General features: G+C 41.3%; 1 protein-coding gene across 5 annotated transcripts in view; it reads left to right on the top strand.

Annotated features, from left to right (window-relative positions):
• LOC115197487 (homeodomain-interacting protein kinase 3) overlaps positions 1–21,373 on the top strand; it is a 47,730-nt gene that overhangs the window by 19,584 nt on the left and 6,773 nt on the right. For 4 of the 5 annotated variants that reach the window (XM_029759073.1, XM_029759071.1, XM_029759072.1 and 1 more), the window contains exons 3-12: positions 9,637–9,760; positions 15,510–15,629; positions 15,767–15,853; positions 16,015–16,199; positions 16,363–16,516; positions 19,134–19,254; positions 19,366–19,475; positions 19,652–19,770; positions 19,871–20,029; positions 20,924–21,370. In XM_029759073.1, the coding sequence (XP_029614933.1) occupies positions 9,637–9,760; positions 15,510–15,629; positions 15,767–15,853; positions 16,015–16,199; positions 16,363–16,516; positions 19,134–19,254; positions 19,366–19,475; positions 19,652–19,770; positions 19,871–20,029; positions 20,924–21,370 (1,626 nt within the window). The remainder of the gene's footprint in view (positions 1–9,636; positions 9,761–15,509; positions 15,630–15,766; positions 15,854–16,014; positions 16,200–16,362; positions 16,517–19,133; positions 19,255–19,365; positions 19,476–19,651; positions 19,771–19,870; positions 20,030–20,923; positions 21,371–21,373) is intronic. The other variant, XM_029759074.1, reaches the window with a different exon arrangement.

Genomic DNA, 21,373 nt, shown 5'->3' with positions numbered 1-21,373 from the left:
ATGGAACAAACCGCTGACTGAAGATGGGGCGGCTGGGCATTTGTGTGGTTAAGTCCGTTTCTGCGGTTACATGGCCTCTTTACAACATGAAACGTTGTTGCTCCTTTTTGAAACAACAAGGTGTTGTAGCAAACTAGTCATGTTGCCTAGGCAACACCCCCCTCTACAGCAGCAGCACATGCAGTCCGGAGTGGAGAAGAGAAAATACGGTTCTACTTACATGAAAATTATTATATATATTTTTTTTATGTTATAATGCAGCCATTTGTCTGAACAAAAACGGTCATCCATAATTCCATTACGGTCACAGCCCTGCCATTAAGCTAATGCTGTGTATCATGTACTTATGCCCTCATTCCTGATGGTGAACCACTTTTTTTAATCTGCCGCTCCACTGCTAAGGCCCCCTGGAGGCATCACTGCTCAGTCTCTTTTTTGTTGTTTGATATTTTTGTCATATCCTTGTCATGTTAGTGAAAAGGTAAACTGATGAATTTTGGCCAGTGTCTACGATTGGCTTTGAATCAGCTCCTAGATCATATCTTGATAATGCTGTATCTGAAATAAAATGCACCTCACACCATATTGTGAAATACAATTTATTCCTTTTATTTCCATGACTTTGGAGTTGTGTAACAGTTAGGCTAGCACCACTGACAGCTAATTACCGACTATTAGAACAAAGCTGAAATGCCAAGTAAAATTATATTTACAAGGGAGTGCATAACGGGCCACTCACATTTGCGAGTGCAGAGAGATGAAGCCCAGGTCTCTTATGCCTGAATGGATCGTGTGTGCTTTCCACATAACCAGCTTCTTATGCCTGCTCAGAAAACCTTGCTGTTGCCTCTGGAGGATTCCTCCCAAATGATGGAATACTTCTGTCCTGTTGTCTAGCCGTTTGTGCATATCTAGTTTCGACCTTGGACAATCGTATTGTACCATCTGCCTTTTTCATTGATACGACACAGATTTCTTACATCATGCTTATTGGTATAGTGCTGATAGCTGTGATATAGGCCTATTGGTGCAGTGTTTCTAATCTAGGCCTAATGCTATTCTTGAACTGGAAGCTAGGCTAAATTCTATTGGCTATGAAACTAGTCAATGTTTTCTTGCTTTGAGCCAGATGGTAAAATGTTGATAGTCCAGTCCTCAATTCTGCATTGTTAACCAGGAGGCACTGGTGTCTTATTGCCAAGTATCCTATAGGGTACTAGGGATATGGGTTCTGTACCATTTTTGTAGTATTTTTAAAGCCATAAGCTTCCTAGAAAAACACGTTCGGGGCATTCTTCTTTGGGTACATAGATGCCTTGTGAAATGCTTGCATGCAGGCCTAGGCAGGATCATTGTGGGTGCAATGCAAGCTGCTAGACAAAATGATAGGCCTGACATTCAGCAGAGCTATTTGCCTTTGCCACAGTAAACCTGAACTCCCTCACCATTATGCAACAGCACTGTTTTTCTTTCTCCTTCCTCTGGTTCACAAAGCTCATTTTAATGTCTGCAGCTCATGCTCTCTCATGGCAGACTTGATTGGCCTTAATATGTGCTGTTTTAGGTTGGACCTCATTCCATAGATCCAGGAATTTGAACGCTGCATCCTTTAAAATCTGTACATTCTGTACTTCATGTTTGCAGTTTGTTGGCCATTTTTGTTTTACTTCAGCCCCAGTAAATTTTGAAAAGTTCAGGGTATAATTTTCCCCCCACTTTTCCATGTGCCTACTAAATGGGTAATTTGATTTCAATGCAAAGTGCACTTTCCATCACCTAGGTTTTGGGTCGTATCTAATAGAGGTCGACCGATTATGATTTTTCACCGCCGATACCGATTTATTGGAGGACCAAAATAAAGCCGATACCGATTTTAATCGGCCGTTTTTTAAAATGTATTTATTTTTTATTAAATTTTGTACTTTTTTTTTGTAATAATGACAATTACAACAATACTGAATGAACACTTATTTTAACTTAATATAATACATCAATAATCAATTTAGCCTCAAATAAATAATGAAACATGTTCAATTTGGTTTAAATAATGCAAAAACAAAGTGTTGGAGAAGAAAGTAAAAGTGCAATATGTGCCATGTAAAAAAGCTAATGTTTAAGTTCCTTGCTCAGAACATGAGAACATATGAAAGCTGGTGGTTCCTTTTAACATGAGTCTTCAATATTCCCAGGTAAGAAGTTTTAGGTTGTAGTTATAGGAATTATAGGACTATTTCTCTCTCTACGATTTGTATTTCATATACCTTTTGACTATTGGATGTTCTTATAGGCACTTTAGTATTGCCAGTGTAACAGTATAGCTTCTGTCCCTCTCCTCGCTCCTACCTGGGCTCGAACCAGGAACACATCGACAACAACCACCCTCGAAGCAGCGTTACCCATGTAGAGCAAGGGGAAAACTACTCCAAGTCTCAGAGCGAGTGACGTTTGAAATGCTATTTGACTTGAGTCTTGGTGTAATGAAATGCCTGGAGGGAATGAGAGCAGTTGATTTGGCATGGTGTTGATGATCAAACCGTGAAGACCAAACAGAAGATTTACACCAAAGGGTGTAGTAGAAACCATCCATGTAGCCACCAATTAGTTACCCTAGTAGTGCATCTCATCTTGGTGTAGAGCTCTCTGCATTTGCTCTACTTTGTATTTAGCTGTTCGTGTGATTTTGGCCCAGTAAGCATGTTGGCTGTCATGGTACTGTTGCTGGTGTTATTTATTGCTTTACCTGTCCATATCAGGGTCTGTGGTGTTTGTTCTCATGCTCAGGATTGCACGTGTTTCTGTGATAAACCATGCGTATTGCCTACATTCATATCCCTTGGATTCATTCCTTTTCGGTACCTATGCGGCTTAGAAAAGCTGCTGTCCTCTAATGACCCAGGCTATGTTTTGAAAACCAAGCTGATCTTTTTTTGTGCTGGTAGCCTTTTATGTCTGCTACAGATCCTAGTCGATATTGTTGCTGTGTGGCTTCCTGTAATGCTGGAAACATGAGATGCTATTGCCTGTATTAAAGGGATACTTTGGGACTTTAGCATGCTTGCAGATACCCATAGACCTCGTCATTGTTCTAATGCTAGTTAGCCATGGCTCGCGAAACTACCTCTAACTTCCTTCATACTGAACACAGAGACATAACAATGATGATAACCACATGTTCATCTAACATTGGGAAGTAGATAAAGGGCCTCATTGCCAAAATCCTGAAGTATCCTTTTAAACCCTGGAGATTGTTAGTACTCTACCCTCCTGTTTGATGTTTGAGCTGAGGTTTAGTTTTACCGGTGTGAAGTGGGTTTGCATGCTTCGTTGTTCAGGGTCAATCACTCACCGACTTGCCTTTTTTTATATTTTTATATTTACTCTACCATATTGTTTTAATGCATTGCCTAACTCCCTTTTAGATTTGAAGTTTCTATGGCTGTCTGATCCCACAGTAGAGAGAAGGCTGTGTGGTCAGACCAACCAGGGCTGCTGTTTGATCAGCGAAACATGCCCTTGGCAGTATACATCATCAAAGTAGAAATGGTCAGGAACACGATGGTCTGTGGCTGCTTGATTAGGACCGTTTTTTTAATTGGCACGTTAAATCAGGTCTTGTGATCATGGTTGTGCTGATGCCCTAATGAAGTTAGTCTGAATGTCCTGTGTTGACAGACAGCAGATGGGGTCAATGGAGTGCTATTCTACAGTCTGAATGCTGCCTTAGGGCTGATCCTCAGGCTGGAATGCATCTTCCATGCCTTACCGCTCTCTCGAGATGTCACGTGACTTGAGTCTTAGGCCGCAGCCCTATAAAAGCTCCGACACACCAGTAGGATTGTCAAACGTTTGACTGCCAACAGTAGATAGCACCTCTGAACAGTGTTGGCAGTCAATCTCTTGTGTTCATCCTTGTTTGTTTGGCATATTTGTCCGCTTTGCTTATGGTCTAGATTCCAAGTTATCTGTGCTAATGTTGCTTTTTTGTATAAAGCCCTTATTGATACTAGCCAGATGACGAAGAAACAATTTAATTCACACTCCATAATCCCATACTGCCAGCCTATAGCCAAATGTTTAGCTAGCCAACATTAGCATATTCGCTATCTACCACAATATAGAATCGCTAAGGACACTGCATTAACTCAGCAGCTAACACGCCTGTTTCAGGGAAACTAGAGAATTCATTGGGATTTTTAAATATGCCAATACTAGCTACAGTGGTTTGCTAGCTTGGAGGAACTATTTAGTGTTGTGTGCATTGTCTGTGCACTTGGCTAGCTACCCATCCCATAGGCTACATTGCATATGTAGTGTGACTGGCTTATCTGTGGATGTATGTAGAAAATGTCCTCTTTCTTTCCTCCTTTATTTTGGCTCCCTCACGTAAGGGTTCGTGCTCTCTGATTGGATCAAAGTCAAGTTGTTGGCCACTGACGAGCATTACAATACTAAGTAGAATTGTTAGGTTTGTCGCTACCGGGTTGGCACTCAGCAGGTACCATTTTTTGTTCTAGCAAGAGAAGGAACACTATGATAAGTACCTATCGGCAGTGAGGTTCTCGGTGTGTTTCATGCTCAAGACCGATTTATGTTAGGATGTGATGGGGAGCCAGTGTCACGTGCAATGACAGTTCCTTTCTCATCCCCTCCAAGGCTGTGTATTTTTCTTCACAATCTGCAGACCAATGTAAGTCAGACACAGGAAAAATAAATCAAGGCATTTCCTCGTTGCGTGATTAGAAATAGAAACCCATTTCCTTCTGTTCTGTTGATTTTTAGCCCTGACTTTCTAATGGAACCACGTTGCTCTTAGGTTATGTTTGTGGTTCTGCCCTTCATTTGAATGGGTGGTCACAGCCCGACTCTCAGGCCCCAGACCAGCAGTTCATTATAATTAGGGCTGGGATTTGCCAGGGACTTCGTGATACGATACTTTGATGCCTTTGCAAGATGTTTTGCGATTCTCACGATTCTATATGTATTGCGATTAAGGCTGGGTCGTATACCATATTTTACTAAATACAGGTATTGATGCACGGACTGGTTTGGATTTTTACTTTACCTTCTAAAATGGTATTTGATTGTTTAGTTAAATGTGATATGCCGTGTGTCACTATACAAATGGACGTTTTCTCTCTCGTGTGTGTGTGTGTGTGTGTGTGTGTGTGATGCTTTCCACACAGACCTAGTCCCACCCCATGTCACTCAAGGAGTGCATTTGTTGCTTGACCATGAGACACTTTCATTAAGTCTGCGTGGTCAATGCAGCACATGCAACAATGTTGTTTCCACTTTGATCTTAATATAAATCCACAAGCGTTCTATAATTACAATATTAGTTTGTGTTTCTTATATCTGAAAACAGCTAGTTTGTATTTTCTTAGCAAGTTAAGCTAAATCGTGTTAGCCACTAATACTAATCTCTAGTTAGCTGGCTAGCTAATAAAAGTACTGAGTTAGAGCAAACGTAGCTAGCTAATACAGCCTGATACCAGTGCTGGTGGAGGCCTAAATCAGCATGTTGTTTGTGCAACAGTATCTTCTAAATCAAAGAGGAATAGGGGAAGCATGAATATGTTGGCTACGTGAATAAATATTGAATGTAGCCAAAAATTATAGGGTCCACTAGGAAACACTGAACATCACTTTGATTCCTACCCTGTCACAATAACTCGTCCATGGCATTTTCATTCGTTGTCATGTCAAACACTGTATTCAAAGTGTCCACTGTTATTTATATTATAACTATAGAATTATAAATAAACATTCTATTTCCATGATTCCACAAGTTCACCCAAGTGTTTTGATCTACATCACAATTGCAACATTTGGTTAAAATTTAAGGCCTACTATTTTTGCCCATATCAAGGCAGTATGGAAATGATCTCAAATTGAGTGCAGGAAATGCAGAAATTGATGGAAATGCAGGAAATTATTTTTGGTTGAAGTTGAATTGAACAGAATTGAACAGTATAAACCAATCAGAATGGAGAAAGACCCATTGAAATCATTTACAATGTATGTGTTGCCACCCTGGGGTCACGCACTACTCATAAAGCAAACGTAGAACTTTATTCAAAAACATAACATATTTTGGCCATATCGCCCAGCCCTAATTGCGATTTTATTTTTAATTTTTTTAATTACATTTTTTTTAAATTTATTTAAAAAACATTTTTAATATACAACTTTTTAAAATTATTTTTAATTTATGTGCCAAACATTGTTTGCTATATGTCTGCTGCAGAGCGATAAGAGAACAAGTTTTGGTCAGTCTGGGAAATGAAAGTGCTGAAAACATGTTTGCTCACTATTTAAAAAGATGGAGAACAAGCTATAGGATGAAAAATACTGAAGTTCTGGCGCTGGTAGAGCCAATTTAGCGCTAGCTTACACTACAGTAGCAAAAAAAATCAATACTGAGTCAAATATTGATATAATATCATCCAAAAGTAATATTGCAAAACGTAACTTGCATATTTCCCACATCACTAGCTTCTTTATCCTGTGGCTTCTCCAGTAGGAGAGGGGTTATCTGCTGGTGCACAGGCACTACTCATTGTTTCTTTAATGACCCAATCAGGCATGGAGGATATTTAATGGCTGTTGAGTGAAAGTAAATGATGACCCCTTCTGTGGCTTGAAAAGCTTCTAGCTGGCCATCTTCCCTCCCTGTTTATTCTAATTTTAAATTCCGATTGGCTGCTATTCCAAGCGCTCTGTTGACATTGTGTTATGTTAGCTATGTCAGGTTGGTCTGTTTTTACCCAGTTAATGCAGCTGTCATGTGAATGGTCCTGTGTATTTTAATTCTGGAAATGGTTGCCCCCCTCGAGGCTTCACAAAGTGCTGTGCTCCATCAAATATAGTGTGTGTTGTACAGGCAGCTTCTGGAAAGGCAGGCCATGGTTGCAGCCTTTATCACACTGCCAGAGTTGAGTTATGAGTGGTAGGCTGTCCCCGCTGGGAGTAAGCACCACACACACACACACACTCTCAGTCCTATACGTATACGCACACACAGGTTCAGCCACACACACACTCCAGCCCCAACCCATAAAGAATGCACTAGCTTAGAGGAGATATGATCATGCCATTTTTCAAAATACCCAACTTTTTTTGGGATTGGAAGCAGTGAACTAGTCTGTTTCTGGGTACTGGTGCGTTTGTATAGGGGAATTTCGGTTACTGGTGCGTTTGTATGGGGGAATTTCGGTTACTGGTGCGTTTGTATGGGGGAATTTTGGTCTTTCTGTGAATTTGGAGAGAAGTGAAATTAGTCCCCTGTTCTGCTGCAAGAGAAGATATGCAATCGGGTGGTATTTGCTTCAAAGAGCGCTTCTGTCCTTTGTTTTTGTTGCTTAGTTAATGGGCTAACCCGGGTTATAATCCATGACCCCTGTTAAGGCATCTCAATGAATGGTTGATGTACTACATTTAAGCATTCTCCGTTTTCCAAAGAACACATGGCAGTGATGATCAGCTGTGGAGATCACTAGCTAGTCACCCCATGAGTATTGTTTGAGAACCATGGCAGGAGAGCAGCATGCTGTAGGGATAGGAGGGCCAATGTCACTCAGATTGTCAGCACAGCTGGGTGCAGGTGAAGACTGAGGTTGAGAAATCCCCTCACAGCTCCCCCTAATCTCCACTCCCCTGACACATGTAGTGTTTATTTCAGTAGATGGTTAGTTAGGACTATGGCTAGATATATCCTGCTCCTGGGCCTGTGGAAGACACTTGTTTCACCCAGAACAGCTGCATTTTTCAGAGTTCTCCTGGCCCACAGGGAGGCTGACCCTCAGGCCTGGTTGACCTGGTGGTCAGATACTCGAGTGTCACAGTAGCAAAGATTTTTTTTATTTTTATAACTAACCCAAGATGGACCACAGCCTGTCGTTTCCAATGGGAGCAAATTTAATGGATGGGCAGAACAAGCAAGGAGGTTGGCAGCGCCAAGCACAAGGTAGCGAGATCCTATTGACGCATTCTAGCATATATTTCCGTTAGGGAACGCCTACTCTCTGAAGTGCGCGTGTGCAATAACTCAATTCGCCCTTGCACTCCTACACGGCATTTTCTTTTTTACTTTGGCAAATGGTAGTCTATTTAGTCCACTCTGATCGTAACAGATTGTACTTTTGGGAACGGAACTGTATTGAGATCAAATGTTTTAATCGATGAGAGAATTTGCCGAATGTCATCTGAAATCCATCGCGCTCAGTCTTCTCCTACTGCCGGCCAATAGGCTTCCTCTCATCACCATATGTGGTGGAGAGTGGAAATGCCAACTAGATGCTTCAGATTTATACAGCTGGTGAAACACCTGGCTCATTGGTTCTATCTGTGACAGTACCCTAGGAAGCATGTTCTCTGGAGACTGACTGTGGCTACACACCATTACCACATTAACTTCCTGGACAAATCTAATTACGCGTATGATATCTAGGCAATATTAGTTAATGCTGTTGTGATTTAGGCGTTGGCGTAATAGGTTAAGCTATCTCTAACAGAACATTTTGTAATATGACCTAATAGACTCGTCTGAACTTGGCAGTAAGCACACTATGTACAGGAGGGAATTTCCCTCCACCCTTCCCCTTTTTACAGAACATTAAAAGAATGGAGAAGTCTGTCTCTTCTCTGGATAACACTGACTTAATTTCCACATTAAGGCAAAAACTGAAATGAAGTTGATATTGAGTTTGTCAGTTTCCTTTCCTTTATGTAACTAACTTCCTGCTCTAACAGGAAGTTAATTGTTGCTTCCTGTTTCAGCCCATGGTCGAAAAACATGAACTGTACTTATGTTCCTTTTAGACATTCCTCTTTAACAGGCGTTGCTGCAAAACCTCAGCTATCGGGGGAAGTATGTGTTATCTCTTCACACAATGGTGCCTGAGGAGGCTAACGTTGAGCAGCAGTCCCCCTGTGGGTGTACATGATCTCCTCAGCTGTTGCCAGTGTGGTCCATGGCTGGATATAGAGTACACATCTGCCTTTGTGTTTTCTTTTACTCAGGCTGTGAGCTGGGTGTGTGCTCACTTTGCACTTCTCTAGTCATTCTTTTGTTATACCTTCCCTTGCTGAATTTGTTTTCAGCATTTATCCGCAGACAGAGGTGTCCTGTCAGCAGGTGGTCATTTGGCTGGGAGGTGAAACGTGTTAAACTGAGTGACGACAGTGTCACTCTATAATGGTTTCATTAGGGTGTTGTCTGACCATTGCTAGGCAACGGATGTTTCCTCTCTGTTGTCAAGGCTGCTGCGTTGCATAGCCTTGGTTTTAAACTGGTAACTGATTGGCCATTCTTTTTAAAGGAAGTGGAACGCAGTAATGCCTGCAAAATTGCTTAATGGCCATGAAAGTCCACAAGTGTCACTCTTCAGCTTGATGTAACCAGTGTGTTCTCAATCCCAATATTTGAAGAAGTAATAGCAGTTCAACTCACATACTGCATTCTGTTTGTGTGACGTCATACACGAGGCCCCACAATAAATCAGGTTAGATAATATCTTGAGTTTCCTGCCCTCTGATTTAAAACAAATCTAATGCCTGGTGTGTGTTCTAGTCTCAGAATGGTTGTTGAAACTGCTCCCCGCTAACCTCTGTCCTGTTTGTCTTCCCTGTATACAGGGCTCCAGAGATCATCCTTGGCCTGCCGTTCTGTGAGGCCATCGACATGTGGTCCCTGGGCTGTGTCATCGCTGAGCTCTTCCTGGGCTGGCCCCTCTACCCAGGAGCACTGGAGTATGACCAGGTAAATAAAAGTAGCTGCTTAACTTCTTGGGGCTATGTGGGACGTTAGCGTGCCACCCGTGGCGCACCCTATCAACAGCAGGTGCATTTCAAGAGCGGCAAATTTGAAACCAAATAAATGTCAAAATTCAAATTTCTCAAACATACAACTAACTTACAGCCTTTGAAAGATAAACATCTCCTTAATCTAACCACGTTTTCCGATTTCAAAAAGGTTTTACGGGGAAAGCATAAAGTTAGGTTATGTTAGGAGAGTACATTGACAATAGCTGTGTGTAGTGTATTGTCGATTCAAAGACAGGCGTCACCAAAACCATAAAATCAGCTAAAATTATGCACTAACCTTTTACAATCTCCATCAGATGACACTCCTAGGACATTATGTTAGACAATGCATGCATTTTTAGTTCTATCAAGTTCATATTTATATCTAAAAACAGCGTTTTACTATGGCGTTGATGTTCAGGAAATCGTTTCCCTCCAATACCGGCAGTCAAGTCATGACAACAAAATAATTAATTAATATTAGAAAACATTGGTAAAATATTATATTGTCATTCAAAGAATTATAGATTTACATCTCTTGAACGCAATGGACTTGCCAGATTTAAAATTAACCTTACTGGGAAATCACACTTTGCAATAATCTGAGCACTGCGCCAGAAAAATACGCATTGCGATACAGACTAACCGCCATGTTGGAGAGATCTAAAATCGAAAATACTATGTAAATAATCCATTACCTTTGATTCTCTTCATCAGATGTCACTTCCAAAGAATCCCAGGTCCATAACGAATGTAGTTTTGTTCAAAAAAGCTCATCATTTATGTCCAAAAACCTCCGTGTTGTAGCACATGATCTAAGCCAGCTGGACTTCACTTCACTTCAAGAACGGAAAAAATATATTTACGTTCGTTCAAACATGTCAAACGTTGTATCGCATAAATCATTAGGGCCTTTTTTAACCAGAACATGAATAAAATTCAAGGCGGACCATTGGGTTCTCTTTTAAAACGTTTCGGAATGAGAGTACCCACCATCAACTCGAGCGCCAGGTGTCTAATGGGCCATCACGTTCCAAGGCTCTTCTTCAGTCAGATCTCACTGTAGAAGACTCAAAACACTTTGTAAAGGCTGGGGACATCTTGTGGAAGCAATAGGAAGTGCCAAAATATTCCTCAGCCCCTTTGTTTTTCAATGGTATAGGCTTAAAGTCAATTCAACACCAGGTATCCACTTCCTGTCAGAATCTGTCTCAGGGTTTTGCCTGCCAAATGAGTTCTGTTATACTCACAGACACCATTCAAACAGTTTTTGAAACTTTAGGGTGTTTTCTATCCATATATAATAAGTATATGCATATTGTAGTTACTGGGTAGGATTAGTAACCAGATTAAATCGGGTACATTTTTTTTATCCAGCCGTGAAAATACTGCCCCCTATACCCTAACAGGTTAATAACCTCTAAAAGTTTGGGGAGGAGGGGGGTACTAAGCTAACATAAATCATACAGAACAAGGTTTTGAAGTGCCTGTCCTATATCTAGGAGATATAAGAAAGCTCAGGAAATATTTGTGTTTTTTTTAAATGCATTTAACCCCTTATTTTTTTTTTGCCACAAAACTACCTCCATACTTCCATTATTTTGCATGGGTTACCTTACGTGACACTTGTGTGGGGTTATATAGCAAAATGGAGAACAACATAGTGCTCGTGAGAGTCTCCCCTTTCCATAGTGGTCATCACAGTTTTCAGGCCAAACTGTTCGGATGCTACAGACGTTTTTGTGAGAAGACCGGTTTTCGGAATGTCTCCTGGTCTGACGAACACAGCTGTATCTTTCACCACAGATGTGGAAGGGCAACATGGGTGGATGCGGTGGCTTGAGACGCAGCAGCCCATGCAAAAAACTTATCTTAAATTAACCGATTTGAGGATTTTTAAAAATGTATTATTATGTTACTTTGATGTACATGTTTGTCAATAGATTTAAGGATTATATGCTCAGACACACTGTTAGGATTGTCAAATGTTTGCCTGCTGAGAGTACTTAGCATCTCTGAACAGAGTTTCGGCAGTCAATTAGTTTGAGTTTACACAGCACCAACCTTGAAGCTGTCAGCCTTGTTCAAATACTCCAGACCACGTGGCAGTAGCGTTGCCACTTTGGGATTTTGGCATTTAACCCCTCTACTTCCCTAGAGTCCAGTGAGCTCATGGATATCAGTATGGAAGAAGTTGGAGGTAGTTTTGTGAGCCAATGCTAGCTAGCATTTGCGCAATGACTTGAAGTCTCTCGTATCTACTAGCATGCTAGCAGTTACCATATACTTCCAGTCATTGTGCTAATGCTAGTTAGCAACTTCATTAAAACTGCACGCAGAGACATAAAAATGTTATCCATAAATTAATCTGACTCCGGGGAAGTCTAAAATCCTGAAGTATCCTTTTAAGCATAGTTTGGCAATGCATGTCCCTGTGTGTTGCTTTGCCAATGTTAGCTAACTAGCTAATAGGTATGTGCATCTTTCCCTTTCAAGAAGATTTGATATCTAGATAGATGGGATACAATACAGGAATGATACGTTTTAGTTTGACACCCTCACCCATTTGTCATTTTTGCAGATTAAGTGTTTAAGCTAGTTATGTATCACTATTGTTTACAAATGAGCTATGCCCTAGCCAATGCATATACAGCACAACTTTGGATTTCACCGTTTGGAAGTTTTTACGGAGTGATCTTCTCTTTTCCACTTGCTTCGGCCATGCAGTGCTCCTAACAAAAGTGATTGCTGTCCTCGTTATGAAATGATCAACTTTACCCTGTATATCAAAAAGTTACCATGTAAACTTGTTTAAAGCAAAACTATAAAATAAATTGTATAGCCAGATGAGTCGTCTCCGTTAGCTTACTTTTATTCCGGGAAAACATCATTTTCAACAGCGCATAGATGACAATAACCTAGAAAATTACATAGGTTGTCACTCAACTATAAAGCCTAATATCACACAAGCCATTTTAACGTTTGAATGCTGATGGTGCGCACAGATGTGCAAGATTAGAATTAGGCCGCCTTGGTCAGTGCGTGAAGCTGGGCACAGTGCACAGTTTGACTAAGCAACTGATATTGCCTGGGTCTGATATTGCCTGCGTGTCAAATGACTTGTAGATCAATGACTGTCAACACCATTACAAAGGAAGCATCAGTTGTCACAAAAGATTTGTAACGTTCAAAATCGATTTTCTGACCGCATGTTACATTTGGACCGGTTTGGGGTCATACGCACAAAAAGCTTATTTCTCAACAAAAAATAACACCTTTGTTTACATCCCTGTTAGTGAGCATTTCTCCAAGATAATCCAGCCAACTGACAGGTGTGGCATGTCATGAATCTGATTAAACAGCATGATCATTACACAGGTGCACCTTGTGCTGGGGACAATACAAGGCCACTCTAAAATGTGCAGTTTTGTCACACAACGCCACAGATGTGTCAAGTTTTGAGGGAGCGTGCAATTGGCATGCTGACTGCAGAAATGTCCAACAGAGCTGTTGCCGGATAATTTCATGTTTATTTCTTTACCATAGTCCGCCTCCAATGTTGTTAATTTGGCAGTACATCCAGCCGGCCTCACAACCGCCAGCCCAGGACCTCCACATCTGGCTTCACCTGCGGGATCACCTGAAGAGTATTTCTGCCTGTAATAAAGCCCTTTTTGTGGGGGGAAAACAAATTCCGATTGGCTGGGTCTGGCTCCCCAGTGGGTGCGCCTGGCTCCCAAGTGGATGGGCCTATGCCCATCCATGACTGCGCCCCTGCCCAGTCATGTGAAATCCATAGATTTAGGGCCTAATGAATTCATTTCAATTGAATGATTTCTAAACTGTAACTCGGTAAAATCTTTTAAATTGTTGCATTTATATTTTTGTTCAGTATAGTATACCTTTTTATATGATTTATGGACAAATTACAGCAACATATTTAGTTTTATTCACATAATTTAGGTTTTTCTAAAGTAAAATGGTTTACAATAACCAGAGAATTTAATTGGGACGTATTTCGGTAATGAGAATTTGGGGTGAAAGTGTAAATATTTTTGGCAAATGTATTTAAAATAAGACACTGTGCCATAAACTACGCATCTTGGTCTTCTGAATGATAGTTGATTGTTGCAGATGTCTCATGGTTTTCTAACTCAATTTGATACTGCCATGGTTAAAACTGGTTTCATGAGTCACCCGCCAGCCCATAGCCACATTAGCTAAACGGTTATCATGTAATTCACTAGCTATCACAACATGGCTGGCTAGCTAGCCACAGACACTGCACTAACTCTTGGCAGCTAACAGACAGCTGATTCATTGAAACAAATTACTTGTTTTAATTATAATTTCTATACTAGCTACAGTGGTCAGCTGGCTAGCTTGGAAGAAGTATTATGTTGTGTGCACTTAGCTAGCTACCATCCCATAGTGTAGCCTATATGACTGTCTCATTTAGTAAGCTGCAAGGGGGTCGATGTCATCGGGAAAAGTATTGTTTTTTTTGTTCTTGTTGGCTGGCCTTTCAGCACCCCACTCGTGCTCTTTAGAGGTCTTTACCGACGGGGAAACTGATTCCACATGTAGAAACGCTAGCAAATGTCAGTCAGGTGCTATCGCCGACGGTCCCCAAAACAGACCACTCAGCAAGTGAACGAATGTCAAATGAATGCCAGATGATAGACCACACACACATCTGTCGATCTTCTCCAAAGATATCAGACTGTCAAGGGAAGAGAACAACACTAGCAGAACTGACAGCTCAGTGAAGACAAACCGATCAGTGGAGTAGGATAAGTCCCTGATGCCTGTGTGCTGGTGTGTTTTGATTCTGAATGCAAGGATGGTAAAGGCATCCACTTTTCGTTTGATTTTAAAGCCTATTAATATAAAATGTCTAATGTAGACATTATTGGAAATGGAAATTGTCTGGACCATGTCCCCCGGCTTAAAGGCCAGACCATGGGAATGCTCTGTGAGCTATGGGGTTTGTCATGTTTGTGTCTAGTGGTCATCTGGACAGCAACCAGGCAGTAGTGCTTTGCTGATCAGAAGCCCCCTGACCGCTGCACCATCAGCAGGTTCTCACTTCATTGCTCTCACTGTGTTTATGCAGGGTTGTGGTAACCTGAATAAGAAATAATTAAATCAAGTTACCAGATAAGCAACATGTTTTTTTGTATTAAGGTTGCCATGGCAATTTTGGAGCACAAGTAGGCCTATGTCTCGCCTGTGTATTTTAAGTGGCGCTCAGTCAACATATCAAGGACCTCAGCCACCCGAGCCATAGCCTGTTCACCCCACTACCATCTAGAATGCGAGGACCGTACAGGTGCATCAAAGCTGGGACCGAGAGACTGAGAAAAGGCTTCTATCTCCAGGCCATCAGACTGTTAGTCACCACTAGCCGACCTCCGCCCAGTACCCTGCCCTAAACCTTAGTCACTGTTCTAGCCGGCTACCACCCAGTACTCTACCCTGCAACTTAGACTGTTGCCAATGTACATAGTCATTGAACACTGGTCACTTTAATAATGTTTACATACTGTTTCACCCACTTTATATGTACACTGTATATACTGTATTGTAGTCATGGCTAATGGAAATGACAATGTTGCTGATTCCTTTGTAAATGTAGGTCTGACACACAAGATTATGTTAATGTTGTAATCACAATATTTTCTTCCTCTTTGTCTCCTCCACAGATTCGCTACATATCTCAGACACAAGGGTTGCCGGGGGAGCAACTACTGAACGTGGGGACCAAGACTTCCCGCTTCTTCTGCAAAGAGTCTGACTCGCCTTATGCTCCCTGGAGACTGAAGGTAACGCGCACTGACACAGTGTGACTACTAAACATTGACATCATATACCATAAGCACACCCAGTTCTGAGTACGTTAGGCAGAATTCTAAAGAATGCATGTCTGAATTTTGATGACTCCCATTTCCTGTTTCTGTAGCTGACAGGGGAACATGAAACTGAGACTGGGATGAAATCCAAAGAGGCCAGGAAGTACATCTTTAGCAGTCTGGATGACATGGCAAATGTGAGTACAGAACTTTAAACGATGTGACACATTTAAGCAAAGTACGAAATTGCATACAAGTAAATTATTCTTAAACTATCATATGACACTGTAGTGTGACCAGTGAACGCCAGTGGATTTTAATAGAGTAGCTGGATGTTGATTTTGTTCTGCCGCCTCAGGTGAATCTGGTGCTGAACATGAAGGGCAGTGACTTGTTGGCGGAGAAGGCCGACCGGAGGGAGTATGTGGGCCTGCTGAAGACTATGTTGCTAATTGATGCTGAGAAGAGGATTGCTCCCTCCGATGCCCTCAACCATCCCTTTGTCACCATGCAGCACCTCCTCGACTTCCCCCACAGCAATCAGTAAGTCTAACCAACAAAAGCTCTTACATCCACTACAAAGAAGTGAACTACAAACTATGATTACAGATGGTCACAGATCAGAAGTAGGAAGTAGGCCACAATGTTCCATCTTGAATACCCTCTGCTTGATTCTTCATCTCACACGTTCTCCTCTTCTCTCCAGTGTTCAATCATGTTTCCACATCATGGATGCCTGTCAATCACGGCCCAACACGTACAACACACTCAACCGCAACAAAGCCCTGTTCCCTAGACCTTCAACCAACTTAGCTGGACTGCCAATGGCCTTCAGTAAGATGGGATCAGTTCGCTCTCAGGTAATCTATTAAGCACAATCACAAAACACTTCATATATTGTCTGAATTAATGAACACTGGAAATCTATGATGTTACATTTATGGCTGGGGTACATAGACTTCTTACTGGACCAATGTTTCCACCTACAGGAATATTAAGGCCATTGCATAATATTTACATAGATTTTAATGGCACTGCTAGCCCTCACTATTCATTGTCTGAATTAAATGCTGAAAAACAATGGCAACGCTAGCTATTTTCTCTTGTTATTAGCAAGACCTAAACTCACCTATTAAACTTTTCAGCTGTCTTGATATTCTAGCAAGAAACCATTCATATAGCAATGCTCCAAGAAACACACCTGCTCCAAAAAGAGAATAGAGAACCATTTACAATCTGGCTGCTTTTTCATCAGCCCCAAACAAAACTAAAGGTGTAATCATAATGATACATTAGAAACGCAATTACCATATTGAGTAATGGCAAAGACCAAGAAGGCAGAATCACTTTCTTTAATTGTATCCATAATGGAAAGAAAAATTGCCTTTTATTAATGTGTGTACTCCAAATTTGTATGATCCTAAGTTTTTTGATTCTCTGAACAGCATATTGTTAGAATTAACTGAATACCATCTGGGTATTGGGACAGACATGAATGCCATTTTGGACATGCAGGACAAATCTAATAAGACCAACTACAATCCACATGCTACCAAGGCTCTCCAGCACATACTCTGATTACAACCTCATTGATGCCTGGTGAGCACATAATCCTGAAGCAAAACAGTACACTTTCTACTTGAACAGGCATAAGTAATTCTCACTAATCGATGTCATACTATCTACACCTATTTTCTTTCATCAAGAAAATGTAAATTAGACATGAGTCTGACCACCATGCTTACTACTGCCAACTTAAAATTTCAGAATGTCCTAAAATGCCAAAGGTTTTATAAAAAATAATGCAACTGCATTTGCATCGTTGAATGAATCTGTTTGGACCAGGTTGCTATTACTATTTCCAATTTATTGATCAGATGGAGAGCAGAATTTGCCATCCATCGAGTAAAACTCAACCACTACTTCCATGGTAATCGTCCCAATCATTTACTGGCCAAAAAGCTATGCAGTAGTTATCAGTTGACTGATAGAGCAACTATTGAATCTGAAATGAGAATTACTATCAGAACCCAAATTAATCAAAGATTTTCCTGCTTCTATAAAGAAATATACACCATTCAAAGGTTAATTTGGGAGAGATGTGAACACAGCAATTTCACTTTCTGTTACATTTTAAGGATGCCACCCAGTTTTCTCATTATCACCCCCTATCTTTGATAAACACAGATATTAAACTGTATTTTAAAATGTAGTCGTCCCGAGACTTACCCAAATTGATCCACACGGAACAAAGTGGGTTTGTTAAAGCCTTTATGCTCGGGTAACTTCTGTCGACTATTACATATCTTATATGCTTCATGAGAAACAGCAGCTCCTTGGGCTGTATTATCTCTCGATGCAGGAAAAAGCTTTTGATAGACTAGTGTGGTCATATCTCTGGTCTGTCTTTGAACATATGGGAAGTGGCTCCAATTTCATGAATATTATTTAAAATACTATATGCCAATTCCTCAGTCATAGTTATAACAGGCAATATCTGCTCTGTTCAGAATACCTAGAAGCAGCAGACAAGGCGATCCAATTTTGCCTCCAATTTTTCTGCTCTTATTATCCATGGAAAATCTGACACAGCCAATTCGTCAATCGAAGGAAATAATACACATTTCTCTCAAATCTACTGATCACTTCATCTCATACTGCCTCAAGACCCCAATGGAGGACTACTTATGGAATCCCAATTGTTTCCTATTTTAAATATTTGGGAGTAGATATATTCAATTCTTCAGATAAAACCATTGCCAAAAACTTTAACAGAACGCTCAAATCAGTTACGCTAACATATGGAATTGTTTTAACATGGTCATCCCAAGGATCATTTAGCTATTTGATTTTGAATTTTAGGACCCCTTTAGGTATTAAAAAAATATTTTATGGAACATTGACTTTGTCCATACTGCTATTAGCCCATAGAAACGCATTGTATTGTAACAGATTCATACATGGAGAAACAGATGGTGAAAAAATGAATCAAAATAAAGTTTGTTTTGAAGTGTCTGTCCTATATCTGAGAGCTATAAGAAAGATCAGGAAATTGCATCCACCCACTCTTCCCCTCAGAACAGCCTCAATTCGTCGAAAGCGTTCCACAGGGAGGCTGGCCCATGTTGACTCCAATGCTTCCTACAGTTGTCAAGTTAGCCGTATGTCCTTTGGGTGATGGAGCATTGTTTATACACACCGGAAACTGTTAAGCGTGAAAAACCCAGTCACGTTGCAGTTCTTGACAAACTGGTGCGCCTGGCACCTACTACCATACCCCGTTCAAAGGAACTTCAATCTTTTGTCTTGCCATTCACATACACAATCCATGTCTTATTTGGGGATGTCTTTTAATGCATTTATTTTATTGTTTTTGTACCTGTAACTCCCCCCTGAAAAATAAATGACAAGACAAAATAAAAAGTTGGTCACCAATGTTTTAAAATAATGAAAATAAGCTCTCCCACCTCTATGCAGGCTTTGACGCAATCTGCTCCCTCTGTGATGCATCCTGGGATGCTGCAGACAGGAACCAGTCAGTTTGGGTGTAATGACTCCTTTCAGCCAGCCCTCATCCTCTGCCCCCCAGCCATGCAAGGTGAAGAGCTTTTCAAATTAGCGCATAGTCATGTCATGAAAGATACAAAGTCATCGCTGGATTTACAGTGACCATTCTCCAATCTTATGCTAGTGTGCTTATGTTTTTAAGGTAACCCAAACCAGCCAGGATATACAGTTAGGATGGAAAACACAATACCGATGGTGACCCAAGCCCCTTCCATACAGCCTTTACAGATGCGACCTGGAGTCATAGCACAGGTGAGACACTGGCTCACAGTAGTGACACTTGTATACAATACAGGAGTCAGATGCTTGTCTCCACACTGGTCAAAGAGGTCAAATTCAAGTTAGGCTATTTCAGGGGTTTGGTGTTTCCCTCACTTAGTCTTAAAGGTTTATGGTCCACTATTGATTTCTGTCTTTGTCCTTTGCAGCAACCGTGGTCAAGTAGGAACCAGCAGATCCTAGTACCAGCCTGGCAGCAAGTGGCTCCCCCTCCCACCACTAGGGCTTCTGATACTGCGGGTGGCCCACAGAGGCTCAGTGACTGGGGGTGAGTTAGTTCACAAGAGAAGTTACTTTTTAACACATACTTCACTTGCCCCTTCACATTGTGGAGATAAAACTTGTATCATGTTTTGCCTTTTTTAAAGGAAAGTTCGGCAACACAGCAACCATTACAGCAACATGATGCAGCCTCTTCTAACCAACCAAATGACCATGTCTGGTCCACAACCAATCAACATTGGCATTGCACATGTGGTGTGGCCACAGCCACACTCCAACAATAGGAACCGGCCCAGTCAGAGCCGGTGAGATGCCCTATGTTTCTCCTCCACACTCCAGTCACGTACAGGGTCTATGGCAAATCAATGCTGTTGAATTAACCTGAGTTCTTTGTACCTGGTTTGATAAATCATCGATTTTACTCAAATCAAAACCTAATCAGTTTATTTGTCACCTGGAAGTTAAAGGTGCACTATGCAGAAATCGCTCTGTCATTTCCTGGTTGCAAAAATTTTAATAGTTTGCCTAATTTCAGTTTGTGACAAAATAAGCAGGTATAGTGTAGTAGGTCATTGTACCATCTAAACCACTGTAAAATATATAACCAAAAATGATTGTGTTTGAAGCTGGTGTACAATACCGAAAGTAAAAGACGCAAAAACAAAACTTAATGGGAAGCATAGAAATGGTGCATATCGAGCAGATCTACTGCTTCTTAGACTTACTTTCACTGAGAATGACAGAGCTATAACTCACATTTCTATGTGAATTTGGTCAGGTCGCCCAAAAAGTTACATATTGCAGCTTCAAAGGGATACTTCGGGATTTTGGCAAGAATGTCTTTTATTTACTTCCCCAGAGTCCGCTGAACTTATTGATACCATTGTTATGCCTGTGTTCAGTATGAAGAAAGTTGGAGGTAGTTTCTAACTAACTTCCAGTCATTGTGCAATTGGTAACTAGCGTTAGTGCAATGACTAAGTCTATGGGTAGCGTTAGCAACTTCCTTCAAACCGCACGCAGAGACAGAATGGTATCCACGAGTTCATTTGATTCTGAGGACGTAGATAGAGCCTCATTGCCAAAATCCTGAAGTATCCCTTTAAGTGAATGTTCTACCAAATCACAGATCATGTTTTTCTTACATAAATGTAGGAAATGTACTGACGAACAACTTCACTACTTTTACTTCATATTAGCAGCATGCACTACTCCCACAACAATGGCAACATCCAAATCTCAATGTGCCGCTCTCCAAAGATGGCCGACCGTGTTAGTCACACAGGAGGAGGAGGAGATGGTTCCCGTGGGGAGAGGCCCGAGGTGGAGGTTCAGCAGGAAAGACGACATGAGGAGGTGAGCTGCTGTAAGGCAGTGGAGGATGAGAGGATAGACATGTCCCACCAGCAGCGAGAGTCTGTGGTCATCGACGACCTGCCCAGCCCCACCCTCAGCGTCATCAGCAGTGACACGGACGGAGAGGAGGGTTCCTCTTGCAGGTTCAAAGGCAGCCCTGACTGCGAGGCGTGTAAGAGCTCTCTGAACATGGAGCGCGTGTGTTCCCTCAGCAGCCCAGACAGCACCCTGAGCACCAGCTCCTCTGCCTCGGTGCAGTCCAGCCCGTCCCCCTGCAAGAGGCCCAACAGGTA

This window comes from Salmo trutta, chromosome 7, assembly GCF_901001165.1.
Source record: "Salmo trutta chromosome 7, fSalTru1.1, whole genome shotgun sequence".
Lineage (NCBI taxonomy): Eukaryota > Metazoa > Chordata > Actinopteri > Salmoniformes > Salmonidae > Salmo > Salmo trutta.
Note: the sequence above shows the minus strand (reverse complement) of the source record. Positions and strands in the feature narration are given on the sequence as shown.